General features: G+C 47.6%; 1 protein-coding gene across 4 annotated transcripts; it reads right to left on the bottom strand.

Annotated features, from left to right (window-relative positions):
• Positions 1–6: 6 nt before the first annotated feature.
• PURG (purine rich element binding protein G) lies at positions 7–26,503 on the bottom strand. Of its 4 annotated transcripts, none has more exons than XM_037392960.1 (3): positions 26,394–26,503; positions 24,364–25,188; positions 7–9,915 (listed from the first exon to the last, which is right to left on the bottom strand). In XM_037392960.1, the coding sequence occupies exons 2-3, from the start codon at positions 25,173–25,175 to the stop codon at positions 9,780–9,782; spliced, it is 948 nt and encodes a 315-aa protein (XP_037248857.1). In that variant the 5' UTR covers positions 25,176–25,188; positions 26,394–26,503; the 3' UTR covers positions 7–9,779. The 4 variants fall into 4 exon arrangements, with proteins under 4 accessions (XP_037248857.1, XP_037248846.1, XP_037248864.1 ...); XM_037392949.1 differs by lacking the exon at positions 7–9,915 and adding an exon at positions 10,322–23,011 and having other exon boundaries at positions 24,345–25,188; XM_037392967.1 differs by lacking the exon at positions 7–9,915 and adding an exon at positions 22,940–23,011.
• Positions 26,504–26,750: the final 247 nt, after the last annotated feature.

Genomic DNA, 26,750 nt, shown 5'->3' on the forward strand with positions numbered 1-26,750 from the left:
AGACAGTTAAGACTACACAAGTAAGCAAATTTATTTTAAGACAGAACAAATATCGTGGCAAACAACAATATGCAAATTCAGTTGAGAACAGGGGTAAATATCAGACTTTGTTTTCAAATCGATATAAAATATAGTCAGATTTTATTTTGTCCAAAAAGCAGCTCGCGTGGGGGCAGGAGGGGGTTTGGGAGGGTATGGGTCTGTCCACGCCATCCGAGGTGGTGTCACCTGCAAAACCTCAGGCTTGGGAGGTGGCTCCTCTGCCAGCAGAGATGGGTGATGCTGGGAGGAGATGGAGGTGCCTTTGGGAGCTCCAGCTGCCCTTTGACTCCAATTTTCTGCCTCCATTCTCATAAAAAGCCACAAAGCAAGGGGCAGGTTCATCCCCTCCGAGATGGTCACGGGGATGCCAGTTGCTTTTTAGGGTTGGGTATCTTTGAAGGCACCTGCACCTCCTCTTCCTGACTGGCTCCTGATGGACCGACCTCCCGGGGCTGAACCTACCAAGGCAGCAAGGGAGCAGCTCACCTCGGATGCCGAAGGAACAGGGCGAAATCCCCTCCTGGTGCGAAGGTGCTGGCGTGCTGCTTTCTAGAAAAGCCATCCCAAATAAAAGCAGACATAGAAAACATTAGATTGTCAATGATGCTTTGAAACAAATTCAAGTTTATCATTAATTCTTTTTTGTGAGCATGTGTGTGTGTGTGTGTGTCGACTTGATACAGACAAGAAAGACGTGAACTTCAAGCTCTGTTTCGGCATGTCGTCAGTTAGCATCCGCAGAAGCACCATCGGATACGGAAGAGTTAGCACCAGAGAGTTTGGAGGACCTAACTGATAACATGCGTCATTTGGAAAACCCGGGGATGGGTTGGGAATGGGCGGTGGGGGGACATGGTACAGTCCATTAGAAACAATACAAGGCAATTCATGAGTTTTCATACAGTACAATACAGTCACTGATCAATTAACCCTTTCAGTACAGTACATGACAAGTAACACTTTGCACCCTGTTAACACTAGGAAAGGAGGCTTTGGGCTGGAGGGAGGTGGCCAGTAGTTTAACCCTTCTGCCTTTTAATTTCAGGGCCCGCAGATTGCTTTGGCTGCTTTGCAGATCATGTCCGTCCCACCCAAGCTCAGACAGCCCATCCCTAGCCTGGCTCCCAGGCAGATGCGCTGGTGGATCAGGATTGCTGCCAGTCCATCCACCCACAGCGAGGTCTTCACCCAAATCGTCCTGGTTTGGACAGGGAAATGGAGAGCCACCGCCCTTCTGCCCCATGCCAGCCACCGAACCAATGAGCAAACCTCAAATTTGAGTTCCCCCCTGGCCAATTCTGGTGCTGAAACACGCAAAAAAGGGTTCAGAGGTTGAGTTCAGACAGCCCCCAGCAAAACCCGCTTCCTCCCTCAGGCATAGTGAGAACAGGGTCCATTGGAAAAGTGCTAAATTACAGTACATTGGCATTTCCATATGTCAACTACTGAACAGCAAAACAGATTGTTTGAAAACAGAATCAGTATCGTACAGTAAGTTCACACTTAATTCTTCACCGTTTCTACACTTGTAACACATGCATTTTATTTCCATTAGTTTAATGCCAGTAGGACCAACATCCTTCAGAACAATGATCTAACATTAAACAAAACTTTCTAAGAAAAATATTAAGCATCACATAAAGTTTCAGATAAACCTGTTAATTAGCATCACAAGGTACTCAGATTTACATTTAGGAGTTTTCATGCCATGACTTTAAAACACCTTTTGGTTAATATCCTGGGGGGATAGCGGGGGAAACAAACTCAAAAAACAAACCAACCCCTCAAAAAAAGAGGAAGAGTTGGGGAAATAAGATAACTATCCATATGTATACACACACACACACATGCACGTACACGCGGATAGGTGCATGGGTGTGTGCGCATTTTGAGACTGCTTCCTGCAATGCACAATTTATTTTGATAAACTTGACTCATTTCAAGGGCATTTGCATGGGTCCAAAAAGACTTTCAAGGAAACAAACTCTAAACTATCACGGCAAATTAAAATGTTTCCCTTGGAGAAAAAGAAAAGGTCGATAAAACATCACCTGTGTGCCATTACAATGCGCTTCCCATGAGCTATCTTAAAATCCAAACAACTAAAAATCCCTACAAGAGCTTTTTTCTGCCTAAAAGGTCCTTCCAAAGCCAGAGGTGCTGTGCTAGGCTTTGCATTCAGGCCTCACGTGTGCCGTGCAGGAGAAAACACTTACTTTTACCTTCCTGAAGGACAAGATGCCAACTCAAAAGAGCAAAAACTACACCTGTGCGGGAAAATAAAAATAATAAAAAAAAAAGAGAGAGAAGAAAAAAGATTTGTTCCAAATCCCCCTTTCTCAACGAGCTTAATTTCCAAGGACTCAAGGAGAACGGTGAGATCGCTGGGGGTGTGTGAATTTTCTGAGGGGTACACCTATATCCTCGTGACAGCAAGTGGAGTGTAGGCTCTCAGTCACCGAGGTACCTTCTGAAGAGGCTGTCCCCTCAGCTGCTATCGTTCTGGGGGGCTCAGATACAGCAGCAACATCGCCAGGTGCTATATCTTTAAAGCTAGATTTGCAGGGTAATTTTAGCTGGGGGGAGAAACAAGAAAAAAAAAAGAAAAAGTTCTGGATTCTATTTACATTTCCATTTTTAAATCCAACGATCAAGGATATAAGAGCATAATACCTTGGGCTGCTCAAGGTTCATGTATTTTAACTACCTTCAGTTCCCACTGAATACCCGAACGAACCCACTGAAGAAGGATGCTTGAACCGAACCCAAGCAAAACCAGCCACCAAAACTGGAGCTGGTCAGGAAAAACACTTTACCCGCTGCAACAAGCAAACCCAAGACACTTTGTTGTTGTTGTTGCTGAAGGTTATTTCCAGCATGTCTGCTTGCTAGCAGTGAAGGAGAAGACCTAATTCACTCCTCTCCATTCAAACTGATCATGCTGTAATGGCGGGGTTTATCCATCAAGTGTCACCGGGGAGAAACTCCCACCGAGGAGTATTGCCAGAGGACTCAGATTGACTATTGGCTCGTCAATGAGGATGAGCAGGATTCCCAAGTGCGGATACCCCAGTGTGAAGGAAACGCAGCACCTTCATGACCACCACGATTTACTTGCTACTACGGAAAACCCACGAGGGCTTTTAAAGAAGCGCAACACCATCGGTTGATTGAGAGTGGATGGTTCAGGACATCAAAACCCAGATTATTCTGCATCCCAGGGATCATCACTCCCATTTCAAATCCTAGAGATTTATGACTATGTTTACTACAAACTCTACCCTACTGATTTCTTGCTGGCAAGGGAGCTCTGGTCCCTGACCAGCCGTACTGAAATACCACAGGAATTTAACAAGAATAGCGATGTGCATCTGAATTGCCTCCTAACACGAGACCTGACCGACTCCTAACTCTGCTTCTCAAATTCAACAGCAAACCCCAGGGTTATTATGCTCCATCTTCTAAATCATCTCTAAGTCTTTTTACTTAAAAATATCTTTTGTAGTTTAAGCCCACAATCAATCTCAACAGCACTTTCAGTACAGGCACAATGATGGCTTTTATTGCAATGGCTTGAGCGCAGTCTTTATTGATACCAGCATCTCAGACTGGTTTTAACTCCGCTGTCCCATGGACTCACCCTGCAAACGCAGACTGGGGGTCTCCTACCGAAGACAAGAGAGTCTGCCCTACGCTTCTCACTCCAGGTCTGCATTGCATCCTGTGGTCCGTTCAATTCCAAGTGTAAATCAGACAATCTTGCACCATCCTGATCCCTTTTTGAGACTTCTGTATCTTTGGTGTTTCTAAAAGCCATGCACTTGGGTCTCTGGATGACCTCGAAGTTTACAACACCACGTCTGCCTGGACATCAGTGATTTAGATGTTCATTCTGTTGTGTAAAATAAGCTTGGATGGGTTTAGTACCCGAATTTATAAAATCGCTAAAGGATATGTAATGGAAGTCAGGCACCAGACATTGGTCACATACACCTCGAAATTATCTTCTGATGGCCCCTAAGTAATTAACACCACGCTGAAGAGGCTAAATAGACTGAGGAAAATAAACAGTTCAAAACTCAGTGCTAACAGTACTTACAAAAGTGCAGTGCTCAATCGAGTCAGAAGCAAAGTGACTACTAGTACTTAAAGTGCTAGTTTCAAAGTCGGTTTGGTTCAGTGTCCGAAACACGGGTAGAACGTGGGGGTATAGTTAAGGGTGAAATTAAAAACAGACAGCACTGCAACTGCACATGCCACACCAAGAGTGCTTCAAATCACACCATCGCAGAGAGATGCATAATGCTACGGCTCAGCTTGTGAACACATACGAGAGCAAACGACTGACACCTTTTAGGTTACTATACAGAACAGCTCCATCAACTCCATCACTACAAACCCATTCAGAAAGCAAGTGGCCACAGCTTACAGAAAAAAAAATAAACCACCCCAAAACCAAGAGTCTCTCGGAACATTTACGAGTCTTTGCAACTAGGATACTCAAAGTCTAGCAAAAGCAACCCTGCCCCGTGTCTGCAACAAGCTTCGGCCGACGCTTATCATGCACTTTACAGAGGAGTCACGCCGCAGGCTGCCTCCTTTTACACGCTATCTTACAGCTAGCCTATTTACCTATCTATTTGTGGTTTGCTTTTATTATTTTTTTTAAGCTTTCCGACTATGCATTAAGCTGGCTTTTTTCTCTTAACCACCCTACCAGTCCAAGGACAATTAATGCAAGAATAAGACAGTGAAGGCAGTCTAGTAAACATTGACATTACTAATGTCCCATCTTTGTTTTCATGAAGGAAAAGGCTCCAGAGAAGGACTTTGGATCAGCATGCTCCTGGAAAAAGGCTGGAAAAGGAGGATTCAGCCCCACGGACATCAGGCACTTCCCCTTTCTTTCTTTAAACATGCGCTTCCCACTGACTGCCCCGCTGCCCATTCCAGCTGCTGACAGCTGCTTTTCTGTTCCCTCATGTCGAGCTGCAAGCCCAACCCTGCTTTTATACTCATGCTGGAAAAGCAACAAGTGCTCACTGGAAACAGTGCAGGAAACCTCCCCGTTAAGGTCTGCGCTGATCCCAGTCCTCGCCCCAGGCTGGAAGCGGCTCCTTGCAAGCAGTGCTCGCTGTCCCCTCACCACAGGAGCTCAGTGCTTGCAAAAACGGGGGTGGGGGGGTGGGGGTGGGGGGGTGTCTCCCAAAACAAAACCAGCAAATGAAAAATGGGAAACCAGACCTTCAATTCTCACTATGTTTCAGCAAGCACCCCAAAAAAAAGGACACTGAATAGCATTAAGTGACTCCCCAGGCCTTGCCTGCATCACTGTCAACTCTTGCAGGTGTCGTACGAGGCAACAGCTGGCTGTCCGGTATCTGGTGGGTCTGAGCCGGGCACAAAGCTTTGTTACAGGGAAAGCTCTTTTAAAAAGTATTGACTTGCTGGGGTTGGCAGGGTACGTTGGGTGGTGCTTCAGGTACAGCCGCAGACATCTTCCTAACCAGGGAGCAAGCAGATGGTTTTTCAGAAGCAGGTAACACTAATACCTGGGGAGGGGGGTAGAGTTACAAACCCAAATCACTTATTTCCACTACTGCCACAAAGACCTGTATTTAAACTAGCAAAAAGCAAGGTCAGGCATCCAGGGGCTACAGATGTAGATCCACTTTTGCAGACATACAAGTGAAAAGAAAGGAGCCTGGAAAAGATGTGGGAGCTGGAAAAGGACAGCATGAGGTTGGTGGTGCCCCGCAGTGAGGAGGGCAGGCGTACGGTGGGGAAACACAACCATCTCAGTCCACAATCCAGATACAAAAAAGTGCTAAAGTGATATATCCAGTCTCGTTGCCAAAGCCAGCAAGGTCTGGGGAAAGTACACACGCACGTGTATGTGGCCATGGCCCTGCCACCCAGCGAGTCCATCAGCAAAGGAGAGTGAGCGTGACAGGGAGAAGTGTGCCAGCCTGCACGCCACGGCTTTATCATAAGTGATGGTGGAGTCTTGCGGGATCAAAAGCAATCGTTGAGCATTACGCTAGGCAAAGAGGCATCTTGCAGGACCGTATTCAAGCCTGATCTTGCAAGACTGGTATATATCACCATGTGCTATATGTAGATCCTGGAATAACATTTGGTTTAAGTACCGTTGATCTCAACCGAAACTTTGCATGCACTGACGATTTACCAGCCTGCAAACTGCCGTACCAAACCTGCTCATTTTCCAGGTCTTTTCATAACATGTTCTTCCAATAGTAAGGGTTTTTGGCAGATGATTTGGAAGTGGGTAATAAATCCAATGCTAGAATGCTGCATCAAATCGCACAGTAATTCCCTGCACTGTTCTCACAAGGAAGTTTACACATCATGTTGTGCTTTTGCTGCTTTAGTTGGTCCTAAAGACACACTATTGGCCACGTCGGAGACTCATTGCAATTCTGCCTCCACCTGGACTGGCAATCCTGTGGAAACTTTTAAAAAGAAAAGCTATTACAGGTTTTCTGGGAGAAAAGGCTGCGTGCTAGCCTGTGACCCCACCTTCAGCCTGCGCTCTGGGTTCTAAAGGTATTTGTAAAATCCTGCTTCAGCCAGCGTGCTAGACTTTCACCTAAATATTCTTGGCAACTTGTCCAGTCTCCAAAAAAACAACTCATTTGAAAGTTTATTAGAAGCAACGTTTTATTTTTGGAGGCGGAGGCTTTTGCTGCGTCGAAGCCTGCAGATATCTGTGAGCCACAATTAAATGCTGATTTCCAGTGGTAAATAAAGCGATTCGCAGACACAGCCTCTTGCCGAGTAAAACACGATCCCAGATCGCTCGGTATCAGAGTCATCATGTGAACTGAAGATGCGGGGCCATTTTTAATTCTATGCTAATTATCGCAACAAAAAACAGATCCTGCAGCAGAAGACTGATTCTGGGAAGAAATAATCATCCATCTTTTGTAGTCCTAGCTGTGCTGCTCAAGAAGAAGCTTGTTTACAAAATGGCAATCTCCAGAAACAGGCTGTGTTATTGTTGCCTGAAAAAGCTATATATTCAGATATGTACTGCTACCGGTCTGGGGGCACTCTGCCTCGGAAATTCCGCTTTGAAACTAAACCCTATAAACTTCAAGCATAGGGAACCATGTCTTGTTCAACAAATCCCAGCTGTAGGGCTAATGCAACCCACCGTATCACAGAAATGAAGCTTGGAGATCCCTGCTTTGAAATTCATGCTTTCAGTTTAGAGAAGGAAAATCATACAACCTTTAAATTATTTATACGTGAAAAGATGCTGTCAATAAAAGCATCAATGATGTGCAAACCAAAATGAAATTCCAGATGCAGACTTTCTGCACTTTGCATAGTTACTTAAAGGTGGAGGAGAAGCATCTTCTCCCCCAGCCCCGCACAAAAATATCCATCGTTCAGGATGACATAAAAATGCCCATTTTTGTATGCAGGAAAGAAAAAGCCATGTATAAAACCATGAACCTGCAGAACAGTTGTGAAAGGAATGGAAAAATACCCCAAGAAGCAGGCATGCAATCTGTTTCTGCTCCCTCACATACCACCGTAGTCCCTGAAGAGGCTCTAAGACAAGACTGCACTGCAAGACTATCTCATGGAGACGTGAACCTGCACAGTTGAGTCACAGCTGAGCAAGACACCAAGCACCTCTGGCAGTCCTCCCGTTGCAGCAGTTTTTCCTTGACCATCAAGATACAATCTTCATCAAAGAGCAAATGCATCCAGGGGAGCAGTGTGTACATGACAAATTTATTCACAGGGACCTTGTGCCCACAGCTGCTGCTCCTACCTGGGGATGCCAGCACCACCAACTCGCCGCTGCAAAAAACGCTCTGCTCGGTGTCCTCCATCTCTTCTTGCTGGGTATCCACACGCGTCGCTAGACGTCGATGATGCCTGCGTCCAGCTTTATGAAGCACGTTCCTGCAGGGTAGCAGAATAACTCCAATTCATCGCCCTGCTGTAATGATGGTGCCTGAAGAAGGGAACATTGGACCACTGGGACCGCATGTTGAAAGCAAAACATTTTATTACCATCGGTTAAGCTTCATAATGCACACTTACGAGTAAGATAGAGGTTATATGGAGATCACTTTGCTCGCTACCAACTACAGCTTCTGGGATTAAATGCAGCAGCTGTTGAGCGGCGCGTAACAGGACCAGTGGAAAGAAAAAGAGAATAACGTACAGTTGAAATGGCAGTGGGGGTGGGGAGCTTGGCAGAAAACAATCTCCTGATTAGAAATTCAACCAGATATCTTTTTGTTCCTGCTGTACCAAAAGTCACAGCATCCTAGACAACAGCTGATGACCAAGTACTGCCCTTGAAATGCACCCCTACCACCTTGCATGGGAGTTGCAGCACAGACACGACACGGGAAGATCAGAGGGGACTGCTTTTGCTTGGGGGGGGAGCGCGGGGTGACACCTCCGCAGTCAATGGATCGAGCCTAGGTACAAAGCAGGATGCTGCAAACACAGGAGCTCCTGGCTCGTCTAATTGCAACCCCTTCTCAGGGTACACACATGTTTATCAGAAGTTTTGCATGGCCATGAAGGCAGAAAGGTGGATTACAACTCGTGTATAACCAGAATTCAGCGTGGTTGGCTAGCTCAGCCACAACACTCTGCAAACGCTTGCCTGGTGTCGATTCAGATGTGTGATTTTTCATTTGTTTTCTTTAAGTTTCCATGCAATGTTTTTGACAGTAAGTGCCATCCTGAGATGGTTTCTAAAGAACCAAAGTTTCTGCCCTTCTGCCAGCACGAATTGCACATTCAATCGCAGATAAAAAATATAGTTATCTTTCCTAGAGGTCACAGGTCACGAAAAAGCTATTTTGGACCATCTACTGAAGAATCACTAACAAAGTTTAACAGCACCAGCTTTTTTTAGGCCAAATCAGTTTACCTTCCAGCCAGTCTTCTACAAGCAGCTTCAAATTGCATCAAGCCCTGTGCAGAGGAATGCTCTGTTGTCATCTCCCCTTTCCTGATATTACAACTCTTATTTCACATTAGTATCTGCTTTGATATGAAATTCAAAGGAGAGGGAGAAAATACCTTCACTAGTAAAAGAGGAATCCAGATATTGCTACCACAAAACTACCACAGTTTTTCTTCTTCTAGAAAACAAACTGCTTGGCTAGAAAGGTGGGAAGCTCTTGGAAGACTGAAAGCCTGGAGGAGGCTGGTGTTTAGGCTGAGGCAAGTGAAAAATACCCATGCCTTAGCTTCTCGCTTGTTTGCTTTTTGCACAGCATCTTCAGCCTCGCCGAAAGGAAGAGGTCGGCGTAGATTTTGAGCAAGCAGAGAGAGCACCTCTAGGGCTTATTGCAACAGCTGAAGGGCTGCAGGATGGAGGAGGATGAACTTCACTTTGTGGAGAGCCTGAGAAGGTGAGGAAGTTAAAAGGATCTTCCAGGTGGTGCTTTTCTCCTCCTGTGGCACAGAGGGGCTGAGAAGGCTGCACCTCTCTGAGGAGGGCACTTCAGAGCCTAGCTCAGGAGGAGGTTCAGAGATGAGCAACAGGGGTGGCAGACCAGGCCACCCCAGAGAGCTGCCGTGCTCTCCAAAACAGCCTGCAAAGTCCAAGCTATGGCTCAGTCTTCACTCTTACCTTTTGGCTCCTGCCTCAAGAGCTTGCTCCTCTATGTTTCTGTTCCTCTTTTGCGGAGCTTGCAGAAACACTTTGGGGGTGACATCTTTTCCTTTACAGGTTAGCCAGCAAAAGCGACTGCATCTTTGCCAGGTTTGCAGTTGCAGTGCCTTCCCATTCTTAGATCGTCTCGGAAATGGCAAGAAGCTTTCAGAAACCATGGGCTGCTGTTGAAACCTTGTGTGGCTGCGGGTTGTCTGAGAAGGGATAAGCATGTTTAGAGAGGTTATCCGTACTTTAGAGGGTGTCTCCTAAGAGGTGAGAAAAGCAACAGGTTAAACTGCAGGTTGCTGCTGCAGGGGGGAGTAAATGGACACCACCTCTGCCTTACACTCTGGATTGTGGGTTTGCTTGGGGATGCACACATGTCAGCACAAAACACGCACTTCCAAATAAACTGACCGTTTTAAGCTGGTTTTAAAATAAAAGGGTCTGTAATATGCCTTCACCAAGATAACCCACAGTTAAAAAAATGGCAGCATCCACGAAAAGGTTCATCAGGTGACTCTAGCACCTCCCTCCTTTGCCGCCGCCTTCTTTTTTTTTAATAAGATAGCTAAAAGGAACTTATCACTTGTTAACTCAAAGGCTCACCCCGACAGCACTGAGGGATGACTGTGCTGGCGTAAGCAGAAAATGCTGTTACCGAGCACAGGGGCTGGGATGCAGCAAGCTTACATGCAGACTGCACGCTGGCACACGCCGATCCCAGGACAGAAACATCCACACACTCTCCAGAGCAGCTGCCTTAAGCACCAGGCAAGAGTGAGAAGTCCCATGAGGCAAAAAAAGGAAGATTACAATAGGTTGGGTCCTGCGGTACCCAGAATAAAGCTGTTTACACCTTCCCTTTGTAGTTATACTGTGATATACAACGTGTGGGCAGTGGTCCCTTGACTAGTTCAGGTCTCTGTTGCCACTGTTACCCAGGTCCCATGTGTGGGCTCTGATGGTCCCTGGTCCTGGTGGCCCCCTGCATCGCCACCCACTGCAGCAACCGGAGCCAGCGCAGGACTGTAAGCAAGTAGATGGGAGAGCTGGCAGAGGTACAGCTCTTATCTTAACATCTTGGTTGCTACTTAGCTGTGGGTATGGTCATCCCACATACTTGAATTTACTAACCCACATCAAACCCTTGGGTCGACTCCCAAACTGATGTGGAAGCACCTTGCTGTTACGCATTGCGGAAAAAAGGCAACTCCTAATTATTGTGCAACTCATCTAAATGTCCTGGGGAGGATGAAATCCTGGCAATGTTTAGCTCAAGATGCACACTTCCAGACTGCAGCCTACTTTTGTGTTCAAAGAAACAAAATTAAGGTTAGGTATAACAAAGGATCCAGGCAGAGCATCGAGTTGCGGTGAGAAGCAAGAGCCCAAGCTCAGAGCAATACTTGTAGCAGACACAGTAAAGCTCATCCCCGGGGAAGCTGTCATACGTTGTCTACAAGCGAGGTGTTGCACACTAGCCGTGGGGAGGAAGCAGCAGGCCTACGACATGCACATCATCAAATCTGCCCCAGGTAACTGGCTCACGCAACCCTACTCGACGTGAGAACGATCAGAGAGGGAATGAACAGCTGTATGGTTAAATAACTACTCCTTTGCTGCAGTATCACCTCAAGCCCCACGTGAACCTGCCTCAACCTAGTTAACATCTCCTAGAGCCCCACCAACCACGCAACGGCTGCAGAAGCAGATGAGAGCTGCAGAACAGGATGCCTTTTGTCCCTGCAATGGTTAAGGCCAAAGTGTACCAAAATAGACACAGAGGAAAAGGACCGCCTGGGAGAAATATAACTAGCTACGCATCTTTTTGTCCTACATCGGCTGCAGCAGTTAGCAAATGCACGGGGATGGAGGGAACCGAGGCACGTCTGGGCTTTGCACAACATTTCCAGAGAGGTTCATAAGCAAGTGCTTAAAAAAGGTGGTGAACTTCTGAGGAAAAACCCTATTTAGGGCTCTTCAGCCAGGATGCCCACGAGACATGAACCAGAACAATAAATACTCTTAGTGGTCAAACTGGCAAAAGGAATGGCACAACCAGCAGTGGGCCCTGTGAGCAAAACCAGAGGAAAATGGCCCTATACACTGAATCACATAAACATCAACAGGGGTTGCTACCCATGCTGCTTTAGTGACCTCGATGTTTTGCAACCAGAAGAGCAAGAAATAAGATGCCAGTTTAAAGGATACGCTCTGAGATAAAAGGCACAAGGTTTGGTTCACCTTCTGAAACAGTACCTATTCCCAGCTTTATAAGTGTTTGAGCCAAAAAACTATCCCTAATGTTACCAGGATGGGGGGTGGGGGGGTGGGGGTGGATTATTAAAAATGCTTAAATTAAAAAAACTTCACCACTAACTACAGTGATGTGCACACAACCTTTGGGAAGGGTCCAACAAAACCTTTTATATCTCAGACAGGAAGGAGAGTGATCGCATCAACACTACAGCTTCAAAGGACTTAAAAGTAAATAATTTTTCATGATTGGGGGTGGAACAGGAGACAGACATGTTAAATTGACACCAGCTGATAGAACCCCCTTGTCAGAGAGCTTTTAGAAGCTAGAAACCCATAAATGGTTTAGTCAAACAAAGTTTTAGGGCTGGCCCTTGGGCTTAGTTCTTCCCCTGATATTTACCATTGTGAATTTGCAAAAGCATTGGAGCTCAGAGAAACACAGCTGTCTGCTCCAAAATCCCTCCTGGATTGGAGGACTAATTGCTAGGCACAGGCACACTAGAATAATCCTGCCAGGAAAGGTGAAGAGAGAAGAAAAGCATTCGGCATGCACTACGTTAGAGGATCTAGGATAAACACTACTGCAAAGAACTGAATCAAAGCCTTGCCCTCTGTTCTTGGCTGTCAACAGCCCCTGCTCATCCCTGCTGCGATGCCTAGCTGGGATGGGAAAATCTCTTTTAAAAGTGGCACCAGCCCAATAAACTCTTTCCAGAGTTTACTGGCATCTCAGCAAAGAGACGGAGGCAGCTCAGTTCCCTTGCAAATATCTGTTCCGACCAGTGCTATAAAGATCTTGGGCGTGTTCAAAAATCTGGAAGGAAAGCAAAAGCAACTATCGTGAATGCATCCCAAACAGAAAGACATCTGTCGGCTGCATACTGAGTTTCATTGAATTGGGGTACCACTCCGCCACCTCTCCTCTGCCTGAACCTACGTGCTGTCTCTGGGCTTTAGGTTCCCCCTGCAAGTTTCCCAGAGGAGAGACAGTCTTTTCACACCAGGTAGTTCCCAACTGCCCAGCAGCACAGCCAACTCCTTCACGCTACGCTCCAAGCAAAAATGACCATTTGCAAAACAGCAGCAGTTGAAGGGGAACTTCCAGAGACAAAAGAGCTCCTGTTCAACACCAGTTACCGACAGAAGCGGTGGAAGTGATGCAAATGCCAGACTTTGTCCACCGTGAGCCCTCAGGTTTTGCTCCTGTGCTGTGAAGCCATCAGGGTCTGCTGCTCTCAGCACACGGCGTGCTTCAGCTCACCCTTTACAGTGGTAATGCAGAACAGCGGGGATAATTAATTTATGTTAAAAATACCAGGACTGCATTGACACATTCAGCTTTTCCCCTAGGAAGAGGGGGTAAGAAAGAAAGAGCAACTGCTGCTTGACAGATGTTAGTCATACACTTAAATGCACTTCTGGAAAGTGCTCGGCTATACCTGTCGAGTGATTATAGAGCAGTGTGAGAACCTGCACGAACAGGGGGAACTTCTCTGTAGTTATACCTACACAACACTGTCAGCTCTCCTCGCAATAAAAATGTTACTAAGGAAAATCCAATTAACTTTCAGTGCAGCCAAAGCTTCTGGGAGCTGGAAAAAAAAAAACCAACCAACAAACAGACTTCTTGAAGCAGTTATCTGGCATGGCTGGGTGGGCACTGCTTGCAGCACAACCAGGAAGGAGATGGTGACACAAGCACATTAAGGCAGGGTAGCTGGAAGGCTTTCTGAGCCACATAACGTGCAGCTCTCCACCCAGGAAATCAACAGAGGAGCTTGGAACTTCTCTGGAGGATGGAAGGACGTCCCTGTGGAAGACAGAACCACCTGGGGCTGAATGCCAATGCTGAATGTCTTGCTTACTTGGGTGGTTTTTTTTCCCCCAGGTCCTGATAATGACCTGATGCTCTGACTCCGTTCAAAACAGAATGAGCTCTTCTGTGGAGTGTTTTACTGAAAGATTGTGAAAAGCTGAAATTCGAGTGCTGGTCAGTTTTGCTTTGAGATCCCAATTTGTAAGAGACAAGTAACAGCAATGCCAAACTAATGCTGCGGAAAATCATGAGCCCACAGATTTCAGAGGAGGGGAAGATGGAGCATGAGCACAGATGACGATGGTAGGAGAAGAAGCAGGAGAGGCAGCATGAGCAGAGAGGAAGGCTAGTTAAAGCTAGCAAAGTCCACGTAAATATTTTGGTGACTATTCACATTATTGTGTGATGGAAATACACTTTTCTCTAACAATCCCTGGAGATGTGGGAACACAGAGGAAAGCCTGTATTTCCAAACAAATTGGCACAAGGAGCTTATAATGTCACTAGATGCATTCTTTACGGTTGTGTTTAAACAGGTATCTTGTTAGTGCTGGAGCTGCTGCTTCTATTGTGAAGACGGGGAAAGTGTCATAATATTTAGTATTTAGGAGAATATTTAATGTTTAGGAGAATGCCTGTTGATGGGACACTTTTTCTACGTCCCATTCAGAAATAAGCAGAGGCATGAATGATAGATTGTGTTCTGCCACCCCATCACATATAGAAAAGATTTTTACTGAAAAATGTGTGGAAAATGTGTATTTTAATAGTCTGGATTTTCTAAAACTATTACAGAAGGGCAAGAACTACAGTACAGACAGAGAGTGAGGAATGACTGCCTTGGCAGTAGCTCTGCCAAAGAGGACCTGGGAGGACACAGAGTTACAAACTGGTCTGGAGGCAGCAAGTATGCAAAGGTTCCAAAAAACCCAGAAACCCTTGTACCATTTGCAATTCTTCCACCTGAAGCTGGTAAAATCACAGTGAAAATACCTCTCCCGATTTTGGATTCTGTAATTCTGGATTCAAGAAAAAGACAGACTCATCAGAAAGCAACAAGAACATGATGAGGGCTAAAAACTACCCATGGTGGAAAGCTTTGTATTTGCTTAGAAAAGGATGCAGAAGAGACTTGACAACCATCTTTAATTATGTAAAAGAGCTGCAGCAAGGAAGGGAACAAACTGTTTCCATGACTCCTCTTGAGAGCATGGCCTGTAAGGCAAAAAACAATAGATGGAAGCAAGGGATGCAGGGGCTGGACACCAGGAAAAGTGTCTGAGAGTAGGCAGGGTGAGCCACTGAAACAGCTTGGGGAAGGAGGGAATATCCATCACTGGAGATGTAAACAAACAGATTTTTTTCCATGTTGTTCAACTTGGGAAAGATATAGATGCTTTTTGCTGTGTGGACCCTGAAATGTATCATTAGAGGCACCCTCGTACTTGGAAATTTAAGTTTAGAATCAGGTAGGTTACTCCTTTGTAACTTTCTGCAGACTACAGAACGCCAGCCCAGCTGAAACCCAGTGTGAGGAGCGGACCAGGTTTAGCTAGTCCCAGCTGTGAACAGGGGACTGCGCCTGGTGCTCTCCTGGGGTCCCTGCCCGGTCTCCTGTAATACCACACCTACAATGTCCTCCTGTCCTCCTCGCCCTTAAGACTTCTTTGGTCTTTCCTCCTTCTTGGAAGGGAAGTTGGAGGTGGAGGAGTTCTTGCAAGGCTTGTGAGACTCCATTCAGGATTGAAAACCCAAATCTATTGAACAACAACCCGGTGTTATCGAACAGTACACTGATACAACTTCATATGCAACAGCGGAGAAAAAAAAGTTGGAAAAGCGAGCAATCGAAGGTCAGGAAGTGCCAGAACTAAGGATTATCTGAGTAACCTTAATTCCAACTGCTTCAGACATATGCATAGACAGCTTAATTACGCAATCTCTTACAACTTTCCCTCCTCCTCCAGCATATAGGTTTCTTTTTCATTCATCAGTCTGTACACAGTCCAAGCCGTACCTACGTGTACCTTCCAAACACTGCACACGTATCTACTCAGTATGTTTCACACCAGATTTCTTCTTGTTTTGTTTTTGGAGATCATCAGTACTGATCACTACCAGATCGTCACCAAAACTCTTAACTCCAAATGAACTTGTCTTTATCACACCCCTTTGAGGTAGGGAGGTATCATTCACACCGTTTTATCTGTAGGGAACATAGGCAAAGGCAGAATAAAGCCAAAGTGATCCAGTCTCCATTATCAGGAGGCCCAGCTTGAGATACTGACAGCTTTTCCAGAGTCCTCGCAATTATTACAACACTTCACTCGTTCAAGGCACAAGCTTTCAACAGCTGTTAACACCGACTGCTTCTCCACATCAGACCTCAGAGTACCAACGCCAGTGCCCGGGAAAACAAAGGCAATACAAGTGGTGATCATCTGCAAAGAGTCTTGTTCAAAATTACACAAACCCCTTTGCAAAGACAGGCACAGAGTCTGTTTTTTGAAAGCTGCTTTCCTGCCCTCTGATCCCCTCCAACCTTCACCAACACCTTTCTTTTGTGATGGCAAAGAGCAGCTGCCCCATTGATCATAACCCTCTGTCAAACAGCCCTGGCTAGTTCCTGGAGCAGGAGGCAGGCAGAGCAGCGTGCAGAGCAAGGCTCCGGTGAGAAACTCATGCAAGCATCCATAAATTGGGATGGCATTGGCAAACTTTACAGGCCACCAACGCTTGTACACTCCCCTAAGCTTCTGCAGGTATTCCTGGGCAAGCTCCCAGCACATTAAGAGCCAAGCCAATTGAGTATTGAAAAGCAAGCTGCAAAAGCAGTAACTCCATCTGTCGGTCTCACTTGGCCCCGACGGGTCTGTCGGCAAGATTCAGCGCTTACAGAGTGTGCCACTGCTGGACAGATGTGCCCCAAAGGGGGAGGAGAACCAGCCAAAGAGACCTACCCTGGCTGCCAAGAGGAGCGTTAGGATCCAGGCTCTCTGCCTCCTTCCCCAGCTCCGCAGGACTCCAGCGCTGATGGTGCCACCTATTCCTCCTACCACAGACAACACCAACATCATGCTTCCAGATTCCCTGGAGCACGAACCTTGTCCCCGCTTCCCTCCGCCCCCTCCTGCCTTTTCATTCCTCTGCCTCGGTGGGAAGCACTTTATCTCTGCTCTTACTCCCCCTCTCCCTCCGCATCGTGCCAACAACATGTGCTCAGAACAACGACCAGATGGGAATACTTGTAAGAGCCTGAGGTTAACCCGTGTATTTTATCTCACATACTCTCTGCTGTTTTGAAATGCAGATTCTATTGCACGCGATTTGTAGTGTAAAGATTTAACGTTAATAGCAGAGTGCATTGATATTGCTTGTGAAATCTGTCTCCCTGCTCATATTGCATGTTGAACATCTCCAACACGGAAAACAGAAAAGACAACAGCTAACATTTTAACTTTTCAGGAGGGAAGGACCTGTTAGAAGCAGGGGGGGAAATTACAAGTTTTAGTATGTATATGCATATATGTATATTTAATATTCCTCTCTCCCTTCTCTCTATTTTAATTTTTGCGTCACATATAAATTCACAGATGTTATCTCAGCCCTGTGCTTAGTAGGGCTGGGCAGAGAGCCTTAGCTTTAGTCGTCTTCCAGCAACCCACACAAAGGGCAATCTTTTCCTCCAATTAATCTGTGTGGCAAATGATCAAGATGAAAAAACAGCTAGACACAAACTCCTTCTGCCTCTGGAATGGATCTCCCCCACGGCAGTTAAGAAACCCATCCGACCGGCTGCATCACCAACCAACAATTCCAAGGCAGGAGCCACTACCCTGCCCTGATGAATACTAGTACCTAGGATGGGTCTGAAACACCTAAAAGATGGAATATGTCTTTTTTTTTTTATTTACAGTGGCTACTCTGCACAGAACTAGCAATTTCCATACGTCACCCCAAGCATTTTGAGGTAGCCTATCAAATTAGGAAGATGAATCAGCAAACCATTACTGATGGTTTTATTGGGGTGGTGACCAGGCACCTCAAGGCTAGGCCAGTACCTCTGGATACAGTACAAACACGGAACACGTCCAACAAGCATGAAAAGGCCAGAAGGTACACATCCAGCGTACGCCTTTACAGAAGTTCATGTATATAAGAGAACCCCAAGGCTGTGGGTTCACATTTTCGATAATGCCTCAGCATGTGGAAGGAATGATCTAATTACATCATCACAGCAATGCCAAAACAACATCCGTCTTCTGAAACCTCAATTTATGCTTTGACATTTCTGGAAAACCTATTTTTAATCTACATCATCTATCAGGAGTTCCTGATGTTTTATTTTACCTCAATGGTTTAAAATACTGCTGCCTTTATGGAGGTACAGGTGGGAAAATGAACACAGGTGTGACAAAATATTAGGAAGAAAAATTGGTGTCAGCCCATGAAAGTTTCTGCAGATTTTGGAGAAACAGAGCGGCAAAAGATTTGGCTTTAGCTTTTTCCAAAACACGCAACTCCAGAAGCACCTTGGCCCCTAGCCAGGGCTTTTTTCCTGTGGCCATGACAGAATTCAGCCGGTTTTAGGCAAGACCGGATCACCCCCGAATGTTTACAGCCGTGATTTTGCAACACTGACGGGCTCAGCGATCACGAACTGCACACGTGTAGGATGCGGAGGGCGACCGAGACCCTCTCCACAAGCCACGGTCCTGCACGGGTTCCACTGCTACCCAGAAGAAAAAAGCCCAACGGGTGAATCTTGTTTCTCCAGGTGCTCAAATTTGCTTGCTTTTGCATCTACACAATGAAATTTTAACGACTCCAGATGGAAGGGAAAGGACAGAGGGCTCAACAGAAGACATCACCATGCTAGCATTAATAATGTAAAGATGAAAGACCCACTGCCCAGTGGAGACTATGCCCTACAGCCGGGAAACAACACGTATAAGGCATCATCTGCAGGTACGAGGCCAGCTTAAACCTGCTGCCACCTCAAGCCATCCCCAACACGCCCATCAAGGGGACAAGGTCCGTGGTCCCAGCCTGCTGGGTATCTATGGGGACGTATCACTCTCTCCCAAGCAATCTCGGATATGCCGGACAAGCTTTGCTCCCCAATACCACCATTCACACCGGCGGGATCAGCGCCGGAGGGACGATTTGGTTCAGCAGAGGCCATGGGGTGACAGCCTCGCCCCGGTTTATGCAAGTAGCTTATGTCAAGGGTAGCCTTTATTCCCACTCTTACTTGGATAAACTCCTTATTTCAAATACAACTTTTTCTTGAAAGGAATGGAGGGGTAGGAGGGGAAAGGTGAATTTTAGACATCACAATACGTCAAGTCATGAAAAATACAGGGCATCTTAATTGTGGAGGAAGCAGCACAAAAAATTAAACAGAAGGCATATTCTTCCTGAATAATTATTTTATAAATTAAATATATATATACTGTATGTACAGCAAAAGTAGGAATGCCATGGAACTAAAAGCACTTACTAATTAATTTTTGACCTGGTGCAAAATCTGCCCAATAGAAACACAATAATAAACCTTTTTCTGCTATAAAAATTACCATGTTTGATTAAAAGGGCTGCAAGACAAGCAAGCGGTAGGCTCCTAACCACTACCAACTCCCTTCCTTGTGAGTTTAGGTCACTTCAATAGGCCATGGGAGGGGGAAAAACGATGCAATCATTAGACTAAGACACCTTTAGCAGAAAAGAAAGTGTGTTGACATTAATTTTGGTAATTGCTTGCTTGTTTTTTTTTTTTTTTTTTTTTTTTTTCATAACGGAGGGGTTTTTAATACTTCTGCTTGGAATTTTATGAACATGGTACTAGAGATTTGCAAAGGCAGGGGTTGTAAAATGGCATTGAAACACGATGTGGCCAGCAGTACCTGCAGCTGCCTCTTCCTTACAGCTCTCACCTCACCTCAAGGATGCCTCCAAGGAAGAGTTCTGCCTTCTTTTGACTACATATTCCCTTGCAGCTTTGCCGAAAACCTAAGGGATGAGAGCACTTAGACGCAGAAATCTTACAAGGGCCGTGACAAACAGCATGCAACCATCTCTCTGTGAAATAACGCGTTTATCCAGACTGGTAGTAGGAGAAAACTGGCCCCTCTTTAGACTGTGTACTTCAGATAAATAAGATTGTTTTACTACAAACTACTACAGGCTACATTATACTCACATAAATATATTAATGTCTATATGTGAATATGAACTTGTATATATTGGATACAGATAAGAAACACTTACGACGACGAGTAGATTACCAATAACCACTGCAGCTTCTTGCTGGGTAAAGTCTGTCATCCAGACTCGACGCGATGAACCCGCGACAGCAGGTTTTTGCCATCCCCTCCGGAACACCCGGTGGGTGACCCTCACCGCACCAGTGCAGAACACTTCCCGATCCTTCGTTAGCACGCCCCTGTCTCTGTGCTTTGCCAAGAAAGCTGGCTGGACAGGCTGCACTCAATGCAACCCCCCACCAGGTGCAAGGCAGGGGAAGCCCCCGCAGCCCCTTCCACCCAGGATAAGCTTTTTAGGGATTGCCCCAGCTTCTGTGCCAGCAGCGGGGAAAGGCAAGTACGAAGAAGCTGCTGGACTCAGCTTTATCAAGACTATACGTGAAAAGCAGCAACGCCGGGGGGCCAATTTGCAGAAGGGGCGAGGAGCTGCAGCGACAGCGGAGCTGAGGATGCTCAGCAGCTCTGCAAATCGCTTAAAAACTTAAAAAAAGAGAAATCATCCCACTCCTGGTGGTTTGAGAGGATCCTCAATATAGTGCCTGTCCTCCTCTAACATACGAGTGGAGCTGGACCGAGCAAGTACGATAGGTCTCTAACAGACACATGCATGCAGGAGACGGCTTCTTTCAGCATTAGACTACGTTACCAAAGCATCCCCTTACCAGAGCGGGAGCAGAAATGTGCTCCTAGTATTATTTACACAATATAAAGTGCATTACAATTTAGTTATTGAACTGACAGACTTTCTGCCGGGACCATACAATTTTGAAACAGAGGTGAGGGCTTGAACAGGAAATTCTCTCATGAGAAAAAGAGGTTCAGACTGGTGCTCTTCACCCTGTCCTCCCAAGGATTGTTTTTGGCCGTTCTTTCTAGTGCAAATAAGCTTTGTGTTTTCTCAAGTTTAAGGGACATGGCAGTTTCAGGGCATCAGGAACAAACACTTAAGATGCATTAGGGATTTGGTGCTCCTGAGCATCTCCATGGGCCTTTCTGCATGTGAGCAGCCCACAGTATCGCCGTCCTCGGAAGCTGAAGACGCACTGCCAAAAATAACAAGGAACCCGTTTCCAAATATCACCTTTAAAGTCTTGCATTGCTACATTTCGAGTGAGTCTGTATTACCCTCCAACAACAACATCTGCAAACATCGGCGCTTTCCATCCTGGTGGAAACCCGCGTGGCTAGTGGTTTACCCATGGGTGATGGGCTATGAACGTGAAGATCCTGATCCAGTTTTGGATACTAAGGTGCATCCCGTGCCGGGGGAGTAAATGCATTAGTGGATCCTATGGAATACCTGCATGCCAGAACCGCGCCCAACCCGGCAGCCAGCAGACGCTGAATTCCTGGGTGATATTTACAATAAACTAATGCCATCGGAAGGCCAATTAATTAACAAAAGACAAAGGGTTTTTCAAAAAAATGTTCAGCAATAAGGAAAGCCATTTCACATCTTTTTTTTCTTTTAAAACAGTGAAGAAAATATCCCTTCCAATCGATTTGCCCATCGCAAGTATTTTCCTCACCAACGCTACAGGAACACTGGGAAGGCATGATCGCTTACAACACATGCGGTCACTCGGGTTAATTCCAACGTAGGAGCTTTTATGATCCCTTGAAGCAAAGGCAGGCTGGGACAGGGAGATGTCAAGCTCGTAGGGGAGGAATGCCACGTAGAAACAGGAAGGAGAGCATAAAAAGTTTGTACATTCATAGCTCCGGTTTGTTGGAATAAAAGTTAATTTTTTACTTCAGGCACTGTGACGGGAAGCAGCAGTCAGCGATACGCTAACGTACGCATCAAGGACTCATTCATTAAACTCTGGTTTCACACCAGTAATAGGATGCAGAGTTATTTTAACGGTGGTTTTGGTGTTTTTTTTAATTGACCTGTTAAAACCATTGGGACCAAAGCCCTAAGAGCGACGATGAACCAGTACTCCACCTAACCCCCAGCTGATTCATCACGGTCCGCTAGCTGTTCAAGTGGTGGAGTGAGAACATCTCTCCGAGAGTTGAAAAAGTACCTGAAAGAGTGATCTACGCAGAAATGGATGGAAGTTTTTGACACTAAGCCAAAGGCTTGGTTGCTCTAACTGCTATGTGTGGTTTTACCTAAAGGGGGAATCACCTAAAACAGTGAAATTAACTTTCTTACTTCTTGTCACAACCGTAACATTTTCCTAAAGGTTCTTTGGTGACTTTGGTGCAAGCTTTTATTTTTTTTTTTTTTTATTTATTTTTTTTAAGTTAAAACAGATCAACTAGTTTTAGTACCCAAACTAAAGTCCAGATTATCCTCTTGGTTCCCAACCCTGCCTCCCCAACTTTTCTTGTTATGGTTAAAGACATTAACAGGTAATAGCATTCGGAGTGAGCATGGCCATGCAGGTGGGTCCAGGCTAAGAGCAATGAATGGTCTGGTTGGAGATAAATATGTTTCTCAATAATTAAAATTAAAAAAGGAAAACGTGTACTGGTTGCATGGAGAAATAGCTGGTCCACGTGCATTAGGCCACTCTTGAAAAAAACAATTCAAACAATTATAAATATCTGGTTAGACACAGTAAAGCCTACTTCAAAAAAATTCGTAAAGGTGGGCAACACATTACTGGGAGTACTTGGAGCTCAATCAAACTCCCACTGGTTTTGGAGGGGAAGGAGCTGGTCGCCCAAAGGCTGGAAAAGCCCCTTAGGTTATAAGTACTCATGTTTTAAGAAACAACAAAGAATTTTCAAAACCTTTCATCAACCTCCCAAACAGGTAATTGTACACATTTTCCCTCCAGGCAGAGAGTTTATATCACGAGATGTAAAATTTACATTACAGAGACGTCAGCGGGACAACACTGAAACCTGGTGGTGGGTGATTAGGTCGAATTGCTTGATGGCAGCCCCAGCGCTGGGTGGGTGGGAAGGGGGCGATGGCGGAGCACGGATATTACCTCCTAACAACAACACCTGTAAAATCAACACAACAGAAAACCCGACATGGCGTTAACCATGGCTTCCAAAACGCACTATGGGTAAACATGAGAGGGATGCCTTTCGATACGAATCCAGTGGTGCACCAAACCCCCCAAGGTCTTTCTCGCATCGGCAGGAATAAAACACCCGGGTGTTTTCCTTGCACGGGTAACATCACAACTGCATTAATCTCAAGTTTGGGAGAGAAGTTGGGCACCCCAGTCACAGCGGTCCCTCCACCTCCAAATACCCGCTCCACAGCCACCCGCTGCTGGAACCCATAACCACGCTTAAAACAAAAATACATTTTGAAATTTTGGACAAATGCATTAAAAATAAAAAAATCAGCAGCCTCGCATGGGCAGAACATGTAGATGAGGAGTGGGTTATTATTCATTGCCACTAATTCAGAAAGCTTAGCACTCGAGTAGAGCTTCGCTATCCTGGGATACTGGGGTTACTTGGTCAGCGCAAAACTACAAAACGAGTAACACGTCTTCCACACTTCACCAGCACACTACTAAGGTCTGACCAGTTATCGAGGTTTTACCCATACAGACTATCATTTCCAACCCAATAACCAGCAGATGCCAATTTTGAAACCTCTACCTCTCCTCATACGCATACCAGCAATTCACATGAAGCTGACTTTTGTCATTAATGCCCTACAGCTATGCTGCTCAGCCTTTTGACCGAGTACAGGCAGAATTCAGTCCCGGAAAACCTGTCATAAGCAGAAACGGATACATTCCAGCATAAGGTTTGGGTTTGGTGTTTTGGGGTTGTTTTTTTTTGTATCACATTGAAGTGCAACACAAGCCTTATCTAGACTATTTAAAGGTCAGAGTGCCGGACTTTTTTTGTGCTGATAAGCGTACTTCCATAGTCTTCAACACTCGAAGCAGCTGACTCATACGGACTCGGGAGGTTGGTACTTTCAAAAGACATACGGAGATGTTTTGGGCGTAATTTAACGTGATAACCAGACTCCTATAACATTACATACTGGAGTTAGCAAGAACTACCAGAAAAGGACTTTACAAAAAAATGGGGCAACTTGAAATTACTATAGGTCAGTCCCTCTCACCAATTTCTGCTTGTTTTGTTTTGTTTTGTTTATTTTGCCAGGTGGCCAGTCCAATGCACTCTATTCAAGACCCTCTTGCTCTTCACCACTGTCCCCTCTGGCATCCATTCTTTTTTCTTTATGGCTGTTGTAAATTCTCCTCATCTCTTCTTCGTACTTGATAAAATTTTCCCCAAACCGTGTCCATGCTTTGTATGGAACCGTGATGGTGTTACGGTAGGGCGGCCTCACCTCACTTACCTTCAGGAAAATGCCGTACCTGTTGGATCCCACGTCGAAGTAGAAGCGCTTGTTGTCCACTCGGAAGGAGGTGCCCTCAGGGAGCTCCGGGGGCTCATCGCCTCCCCCCCGGCGATCCTCTATGTCCCCCTCGCCATATTCTTCAATCAGCTGGACCAAAGCATCCCTGAACTCAATCATCCCTTGCGCTGGAAGGACGATCGTCTGCTCCTGTCCCAGGCTGTGACCAAAATAACCCATCATGCCAGGTCCCCTACTCATGGTTTGTCTAATCCGCAAGAAACGCCCTCGCTGATTCTCCTTCAGGTCCAGGTAATACTTTCTGTTGTCCCTCTCGATGTACTCCGTTTTGAGGACGCTGTGAGGGTGCTCTTCGGAGCCGACAGACACCGGAGGCGAAGGCGGCGGGTGCTGCTGTCGCCTCCGGGGATGCTGCTCTTTGCCATTGCTGTGCTCGTGCCGGTGACCATGGCCGCCTTTCAGGCCCAAGTGGGCATAGTGCTCGATGAAGTCCCCCAGGCAGTCCTTCAGCTCGGCAGCCACGGACAAGGAGAGGGTCAGCTTGCTTTTCCTGATGTTGTCCTGCCTGCCTCTTCCTATCCAAACCTCGGCGATCTTCAGGAAGCGGCCTCGGGAGCTCTGTTTCACATCCAGATAAAATCGCTTTTTCTGGATGTCCACCCTCTTGGAGGCCAGCTCCTGGATCTCCATGCAGCCCCCCTGGGAGGAGGCCGGGTAATGGTACTGCTGCTGGGACTGGGAATAAATGCTCCTGTGCAGGCCAGAGCCTCCCAGGTTCCTTCCTCCTCCTCCTCCTCTCCCTCTTTCCATCTTTACTAATCAGCTGGAAATAATACACAACAGAGACACAGATGACAACATCAGCACCAGGGGCCTGCTCGGCTTCTCGGCGGCAGCTCTGTTCGGCGCTGCTCTCCCTACAAAGACGCCTGCATCCCTCTCCGCTGCCACGGCACGCAGCATCGCAGCAAAAGGATCCCGGGTGCTCTTCCCCTCCCCTGCTCCAGCTCACGGCTCCCGCCGGCCGGCCCATGTCCTCCCAGACAAGGGAGCCCTCCTTCCAGCGGCACACCAGCCCCAGTGCCCTCGCAGTGTGTCCCCTCCCTGCCCCACAGCCCCCCAGCCCAGTCCCTCTGGCACTACAGACCCCGCCAGCTGCCCCCGTCCGCTCCCCTGCAGCGGGGACAGGGACCCTCGGCAGGGTGGGTTGGGGTGCTCCTGTTGTGGGGGGCACCCACCCCCCCGGGGCTCCAGCTCCCCCCTGCAGGGTCCTCACCCATGCGTTTGCCCTCCATCACCTGCCTCTGCCCTTCCTCCCCAGGGCGCTGGAGGGGCACTGGGGTCTTCCCCAGCTCTGCCCTCCTGCTCCTCCCAGTGCCCCCCGTACCGCCTCCCCGGTACGCCCAGAGCCCCAGTACTGCCCTCCCGGTGCCCCCCATCACTGCATCTCCTGCCCCAGTGCACCCACAGCTTCATCTCCTGGCCCCCCAGCACTGCTCTCCTGCCCACTGCAGTGCCCCCAGTACTACTCTCCTGCCCCCAGTGCCCCCCGTAGTGCCCTCCTGTCCCCCCCGCTTTCCTCCAGTGCCCCAGTACTGCCCTCCTCCCCCTCCAGTACTACCCTTCTGCCCCCCACTGCCCCCCAGTACTGCTCCCCTGCCCCCGCCTTGCTCCAGCACTGCTCCCCAGTGCCCCTCATCACTACTTCTCCTGCCCCAGCACCCCCAGAGTCTCACCTCCTTCCCCCAAGAGCCCCCCCAGCATCCCCAGCACTGCCGCCCTGCCCCCAAATACTGACCCCCCGTGCCCCCAGTGCGCCAGTATTGCCCCCCAGAACCCCAATGCTGCCCCTCACAGCTCCTCAGCAGAGCCCCCTCGCCTCCCAGCGCCCCAGTATTGCCCCCCCAGTACCCCTAGTACCCCAGTATTGCCCCCCCCGTGCCCCCAGTGCCCCAGTACTGCCCCCCCAGCGCCCCCCAGCACCGCCTCTCCGCCCCCCCCCACCCCGCCCCCCGCCCGGTCACTCACCCCACAGCGCCCATCGCCGCCGTTGCCCTTCAGCCGCCGCCGCCGCCACCGCCCGCAGCCGGCGGCCCCGCCGCCCCCCCGCCGCGCAGAGCCACGGGCTGGCGCACCCCCGCCGCCCGCTCCGCCCCTCCCCGCCCCGCCCCGCCCCGCCCCGGCCCCGGCCCCGGCCCCGCCCGGCCGAGGACGGCGGCGGCAGCAGCGGCGGCGGCGGCGGCGGCAGCGCGGTGGGAGCCGCCGGCTCGCCGGAGGGTGCGCGGCCCGCCCGGCCCCGGGACTACACTGCCCACAATGCCCCGCGGCCGCCGGCCCGCCGGCACAGCGCGCACGCGCGTCACCTCGGATAACCTCCCGCCGCTG

The sequence above is a fragment of the Falco rusticolus genome, chromosome 1, assembly GCF_015220075.1.
Source record: "Falco rusticolus isolate bFalRus1 chromosome 1, bFalRus1.pri, whole genome shotgun sequence".
Lineage (NCBI taxonomy): Eukaryota > Metazoa > Chordata > Aves > Falconiformes > Falconidae > Falco > Falco rusticolus.